The following is a 6,591-nucleotide window of genomic DNA, read 5'->3' on the forward strand; positions in this document are numbered from 1 at the left end:
GCGCCAATCGGCGGCCGCGCTGCGCTTCAAGTGCGCGGAGGGGCGCGGGTCCCCAGCGCGGCGCCGGCGGGCTCGGCGCGGAGAGCGGCTCCCGGCCCGGCGCGTCCGGGCTCCCCGGCTCCAGTCGGAGCGAGCGCGCGGGCGCGGCCGGGGCGGGGCCGGCTCGGAGGAGGCGCCGGACCGTGGTCACCCTCGGCTGAGTTTCCGGCGGCGACTTTGATTATTGGCAAATAATCACCATAACAACACCGAACCCTGGGGCTTGCGGCCGCCGCGCTCGGCCCCGCGAGCCCGCCCCCGGCCGCGTCGCCCACCGCCCGGCCCTGCTCGCCAGCCCCAAACAGGCCGATGGAAAAATCCAAAAATTTCCGCATCGATGCGCTGCTGGCCGTGGACCCCCCGCGAGCGGCCTCGGCGCAGAGCGCGCCGCTGGCCCTGGTCACGTCGCTCGCGGCCGCCGCGTCTGGCCCCGCGGGCGGCGGCGGGGCGGGCGGCGGCGGGGCGGGCGGCGGGGCGAGCGGCAGCTGCAGCCCCGAGTCCTCGGAGCCGCCCGCGGCGCCCGCCGACCGTCTGCACGCCGAGAGCCCCTCGCCTCCGCGCCTGCTGGCCGCGCACTGCGCGCTCCTACCCAAGCCCGGCTTCCTGGGCGCGGGCGGCGCGGGCGGCGGCGCAGGGGGCGCGGGCGGCGGACCCGGGGGCCCCCACCACCACGCGCACCCCGGCGCCGCCGCCGCCGCCGCGGCCGCCGCCGCCGCCGCCGCCGCTGCCGCGGGGGGCCTGGCGCTGGGGCTGCACCCCGGGGGCGCGCAGGGCGGCGCGGGCCTCCCCGCGCAGGCGGCGCTCTACGGCCACCCGGTGTACGGCTACTCGGCGGCGGCGGCGGCGGCCGCGCTGGCCGGCCAGCACCCTGCGCTCTCCTACTCCTACCCGCAGGTGCAGGGCGCCCACCCCGCGCACCCCGCCGACCCCATCAAGCTGGGCGCCGGCACCTTCCAGCTGGACCAGTGGCTGCGCGCGTCCACCGCAGGCATGATCCTGCCCAAGATGCCCGACTTTAACTGTGAGTACCGCGCAGCGCCCGGGGCTGGGAGGGAGGAAGAGAAGGAGGACGTCGGTGGTGGTGGTGGTGGGGGGGGTGCCGAGCCACGGTTTTCCCGCGCGCGCGTCCTCCTCCACGGGCAGCACCTCTCCTTGCTCCCGGCTCGGAGAGCGCGGTGGAGGCGCCGCCGGGGCCGCGAAGACTCGGGTGGGCCGCACGCCGTGGGGTCGGCGACGAATTATTAAAATGGCCACGCGCGGGCCTGCTTTCTCTTCCTCTCCTAACGGGAAGGGGCAGCTGGAGGTGTGAGACTAAAATCTAATGATTAACCGGCAGCCTAGAGGAGAAGGAAGTGGTGGGGGAAGGCGAGCCAAAGAGCGCCCAAGTTCGGCTGCCTGGGCATCGAGGCCACGGAAACCAGGAGCTTATATCTCCAGGGAAGCGGACCTGGCTTAGTACCGCATTCTGGGTTCTGGAAGACCCCCAGGCCCTCCCAGGAGGAGAAACTCGGGAGCAGAGAACAAGAAATGGGCTCTAAGAGGCCAGCGCCGCAAAGCCAGGTCCCTGGCTTGGCTCTGGCCCTTCCGGGGCTTCTGCCCGCCTCTGTGAGGGTGCCTGGTCCGCCTTGTGATGCCCGGGAGGCAGATGGCCGAGCCTGCACAGAGCGGCCGTGCGCTGCTGCAGAATGGGACATGTGCCACTTTCACCAACCCCATCCTAGGGACCATGTGCCTGCCCGGAATTGGAAGCACCCAACACAGAGTGAGCCTCTCCCCAAGATTGGAGCAGGGGAGAGCTGACCAACCCCAACCTGAGAGCTGCTGGGTGGTGGGCAGCATGCTTGCCCGGCCGGTGTACACCTACAGGAGGCCTGAGCCCACTCGCCTCTCCTGGCCCTTTGGGCCGGCACATGGGGTTGACTCTGGGGAATCGGGATCTCCCCTCTGGTCGCCCCACCTGGGCTCCACTCAGAGGCTGATGCATGAGACTTTATGCTTTCAGCTGCAGAACACCCAAACAAAGAGACCCCATTGTTTCCTTCTGAGTGGATGTCTTTAGACTGGAGAGATGCAGGCATAGGAAGGGAAGAAGCAAAAAAGAAAACAAAAATAAACACTTGGCAGAATTAAGAGTCCTCTGCTAGAAGCTATGGTTGTGACTAAACAGAGAAAAGCTAGGGCCCTGAGAGCTGGAGAAGTCACAGCCTGGTGAGAAAATCCCAGCCTGTGCACTGTTTGCCCCTAGCCACCCCTGGCTTTCTCCAGCTCAGCTCCCAAAAGACCCTCACGGCCACCCAGCCCTTCCAGGTGGACGTCAACCCCTCCTGATCCCTAGCAGCGGAAAGCTGGAACCTCCCTTTCAGTTTGGGGGCAGCAACTTCAGACATATCTGAACCTGCTGATCCCGGGTCAGCCAAACTCAGAGCACTCTTCCTGGGCCTGGCTGTGGAGCCCAGCAAACAAACCCCTTCTGATGGAAAGCCACCCCACGGATTTTCCCTTATGACCTGCATTTCCCAGAGGCTGGGATGCTTAGTCTCCCACTGAGGGGGTTAGTGGTCTCCACACAGGCCTCCCCTGGCCACCAGGGTGCTTTCCTGGGCCTGCGTGGAGCTCAAGGTCGCCCAGGAAATTGGTGAAAGTGGGGGTCTCTTTTGCCCGTCCCTGATTCCTAATCTTGACCTAGAGGTAGCAGAATTAAAACCCAGCCAGCTTTAAGTTTAGAAAAGGGATCTGAACGCCAAATCCTAAAGGGCAATAATAAACAAGCCAGGATGCCTGAATGTGTTCTGAGAGTCCCTCCTCTGGCCGCTGGAAAACCTGTTTGGTTTCCTTTAATTGGTTGTCTCTGCTGCTGGATGGCATTTCCCAAATGGTCCCTTTGGAGCCAATGTTTTAATTAAAGTTCTAATGTATTGTCAAGTTGGGAATTGGGGCCTCATTTACCTAAAGCTGGGGGCGTGGGCCTTCCCGTAAAGCAAATTGCCTGCCCGGGGGGCCCGAGCTCTGCGGCTGCGCTGGCCTCTGTTCTTCCCTTTCGTTTATTGTCTAACACTTGTCAGGCTCCTGGGAAATTAAGGGAAGTCTCGTTTTGAGGTCATAAAATTCTCTGTGATGTAACCGTGTGAAATTATGTAGATGCAGCCAAGGGACCTCCTTGAACGTTCAGAAAGCCGGATCCCCCTTTGCCTTGGCCTTTAATTTACGAAATGAGAACTGCCCTGGACTGTCTGCCAGGCTCCCTGGGCTTTGCCCTCCTTGCGGGGGGGGGGGGGGGCGGGGGGGGGGGCTGCCAAGAAGAATTTTCGGTGGGGGAGTGTGATGAGTTCACATGTACAGCCCAGAGAATGTGGTCATTCCCTTCCTTCGCTGTTTGCCTTTTCCGGACTTCTCCTCCTTTTGTACTTAAGGAGTTGATGGTGAGAATTCTGCTCCAGTTCCTTGCTGGCTGCAGGAAATGGGACTGGTAATTCCAGAGAGCTGTTTGACTGGAGGCTGAGTTGGGGGAGGCTCAGCGATGGGCAGGTAGGAGCTCTGTGTCTCTGGCCTCAGCTTCCCGCTAGCTGGCAGCCTTCTCCTGGACGGCCCACCACCCGACGGATAGGGCTGCCCCAGAGAGAGGCTCTCTTTCATCAGAACACCCAGATCCTGAGTTTAAAAAAAAAAAAAAAAAGTAGCCCCAAACCCAGATGGCTGCACCTGGCATCTGGCATCTGGGTCCTGGGCTCCAGGGTCCTCTCCTGTCACTGGGTCCCTGCTGGAGAGGGTGCCCACATCGAAGGCAGGGTTGGTGGGCCAGGTGGCAGCGTGCGGGAACCTCACTGCTGGCGCTGGATGGCAGTGAAGGGTTGGGACAACACTGCATCAGGCCATGGGCCTCACGTCGTTCTCTCTCTCTCCTCAGCCCAGGCGCAGTCCAACCTCCTGGGGAAGTGCCGCCGGCCTCGCACTGCCTTCACCAGCCAGCAGCTGCTCGAGCTAGAGCACCAGTTCAAGCTGAACAAGTACCTGTCTCGGCCCAAGCGCTTCGAGGTGGCCACCTCGCTGATGCTCACGGAGACCCAGGTACACCATCCCGCTTCATCTGCAGCTTCTGAACACTTGCTGGCCTCCTAGGGGCCTCTGCTCCCTCTGCACTCGCCCTCTGCCGCCGCCCCCACCCCCAGCACCTGGGAAGAGCCCTTTAGACCTCAGAGGAGGATTCATTTGCCCCACCTGGGCCCACATACCAAGGCCCGAGGCCTGATTCAGAAATCTGCATTTTAAGGACACCTTCACCCACTCCCCCATTCTGAAGCCTCAGGCCACATGTTAGAAATTTTATTCCAGAAAGAGAGGAGGGAAGAGAGGAGGGAACACCTTGAGATATGCAGACATCTCCGCTGGCTGCTCTGGCTCTTCCCAGGCCATGGGAGAGCACCTCCAGAGAAAGACAGGAATCCAGCAACCCAGGTCTAGTCTGAGCTTCCCCGGAATCCCCCAGCCCCACTCCTGGGTGTGTTGATGATGCCTCAAGGTGGGGAGCTCCTTTTCCCTGGAGCTTCTGTGTCCCCTACTCTGAAGCCCACTCCTGGGCGCAGAGGGAGGCCAGGCCCTGGGGAGGTGCAGGTGCAGGAGCCGGGGACCCCCTAGAGACAGCTGGTGGGGAAGGAGGTGGCCAGTGCCTCACAACCTCTTGTGCTTTCAGGTGAAGATCTGGTTCCAGAACCGGCGGATGAAGTGGAAACGGAGCAAAAAGGCCAAGGAGCAGGCGGCGCAGGAGGCTGAGAAGCAGAAGGGTGGTGGGGGTGCGAGCAAAGGTGGCAGTGCAGAGGACAAGGGAGAGGACGAGCTGCTGGGGCCACCAGCAGTCGGGGACAAAGGCAGCGGACGCCGCCTGCGGGACTTGAGGGACAGTGACCCAGAGGAGGATGAGGAGGATGAGGACGAGGACCACTTCCCCTACAGCAACGGTGCCAGCACGCACGCTGTATCCTCTGACTGCTCTTCCGAAGCCGACTCGCCGCCTCCACGGCCCGGGGGGGCCGGGCATCAGCCTCCACCCCAGTAGGGGCCCTTTTAGTTCCAGGCAGCCGCCTGGCCAGCCTTGCAGGTGGGCTGCCCATTCGGGCTGCTTTTCCAGGGACAGACAGGGAGGCCCAGCGGGTTCGAACTTAAACTCCTGTTCTTTTAAATCTAATTTTGGTTAGGGTTGGGGGGTGGTGTCCATGAGAGCAGACCACTACCAGGGGGAGGCTCCCACTCCCCTCTTCCTGAATGGAGAAGGCTGGAACCTACAGTGTTGGACGACCTGGAAGACTTGAAACCTTCTCCAGAATCGCCATTCTGCTGAGTATTGAAAAAGGGAACATGTTTTGTGCTTACCTATCTTAGGGGAAACTTGATGTCATGAGCATTCAAACTGCTGGAAATCTCAAAACTGTACTGTCTTTATTTTTGTATATTGTATTTATATATATATATATATAAAGAAGCATCTACTTATGCATGCTAAATTATTATTTAGCTTTTCCCATCGCCCACGATGGAATGTAAAATAAATTGGTTTTTTACTGGATGAGAGTGCAAATCTTTGCAGAGTGAGTTATGAAGGTGCACTTTACTGTTTCTGTTGTTGAAATGATGGGGGGGGTGTATTCTGCAATTGACAGAATCCAAACAGGTGTGGGGAACACCTCCTCTTCTGGGCTGTGACCCGGTCTGGGAACTCCCTTCTCACCACTGGGGAGTCCCACATGTGAAATGCTGGTGAAAACACCTGAGACCTGTTGTTTGCGCCTCCAAATGTGTGAATCTCAGGAGAGTAACTTTGGATCTCGAGTATTTATTTTTTCATTTCGTTGAGGATCTTGCTTCACTGGCGGTCCAGGAGTGGAAACACACTATTGGAATGTTTCAGAAAATAAGCTTTAGAACGACTGGGTGATTTTCCTGCCCTCTGGGGTCCGGGCGGCCCCAGTTCTCCCCTTTGCCTCGAGTAACCCCCCAGCTTCTCCCCAGCCCTCTCTCCCGCAGGACCTCTCTAGCTCCGGCCAGACACCGGTTCCCTGGATCTGTGCACACGTCCGCGAGGACGGCGGCGGCGGCGGAGGGATGGCTTCCCGCTGGGGCTGCGGTGCTCTGGCTTCAGAAAGCCTCCCGCCGCGGGCCATCAATCACCCGGCCCCGCCGTCCTGCAGGTGCCGCACACAGGCCCGCTCCACCGGCGCGCCCGCCCCCGCCCCTGCCCCTGCCCCTCGTGGGCCGGGAGGAAATCAGCGGCCTTGGCACGCAGTTTCTCGCTCCTTCCCTCGCCCTCCTCCTCGGCGCTGCGGTTTCTCACTTTCCCTCCCCAGCCCCTGGGCGCGGAGGAGGGGGGGAGGGGAGCGCCCCTTCCCCGCTCCCCTCCCCCCTCCCGGCTGATGAATGAGTTCAGAGGGCCTGGCGTTTCATTTGGGTGATTACCGCGGACCAGCGGGGCCACTCCTCTACCTCAGGGCTGGGGTCAGATTAATATCCTCTCTGGCAGCTCATTATCACCCCAGGGTTCGTTCCATAAAGTGCAACGTGGGC

At 61.1% G+C, this 6,591-nt stretch overlaps 1 protein-coding gene across 1 annotated transcript; it reads left to right on the forward strand.

Annotated features, from left to right (window-relative positions):
* The first annotated feature begins 214 nt into the window (after nucleotides 1–214).
* On the forward strand, nucleotides 215–5,585 carry MNX1 (motor neuron and pancreas homeobox 1). The gene is made up of 3 exons (XM_041751011.1): nucleotides 215–1,060; nucleotides 3,944–4,104; nucleotides 4,727–5,585. Exons 1-3 carry the CDS (start codon nucleotides 349–351, stop codon nucleotides 5,087–5,089), a joined length of 1,236 nt encoding a protein of 411 aa, XP_041606945.1. The 5' UTR covers nucleotides 215–348; the 3' UTR covers nucleotides 5,090–5,585.
* Nucleotides 5,586–6,591: the final 1,006 nt, after the last annotated feature.

Source organism: Vulpes lagopus, chromosome 4 (assembly GCF_018345385.1).
Source record: "Vulpes lagopus strain Blue_001 chromosome 4, ASM1834538v1, whole genome shotgun sequence".
In the NCBI taxonomy this organism is placed as follows: domain Eukaryota; kingdom Metazoa; phylum Chordata; class Mammalia; order Carnivora; family Canidae; genus Vulpes; species Vulpes lagopus.

Bases quoted from the DNA above. Each gene is read 5' to 3' on its own strand.
- MNX1 (XM_041751011.1), top strand. From the start codon at position 349: ATGGAAAAATCCAAAAATTTCCGCATCGATGCGCTGCTGGCCGTGGAC. The intron at 1,061-3,943 runs GTGAGTACCGCG...CTCTCTCCTCAG, and splicing joins CAAGATGCCCGACTTTAACT to CCCAGGCGCAGTCCAACCTC. The intron at 4,105-4,726 runs GTACACCATCCC...TTGTGCTTTCAG, and splicing joins TGATGCTCACGGAGACCCAG to GTGAAGATCTGGTTCCAGAA.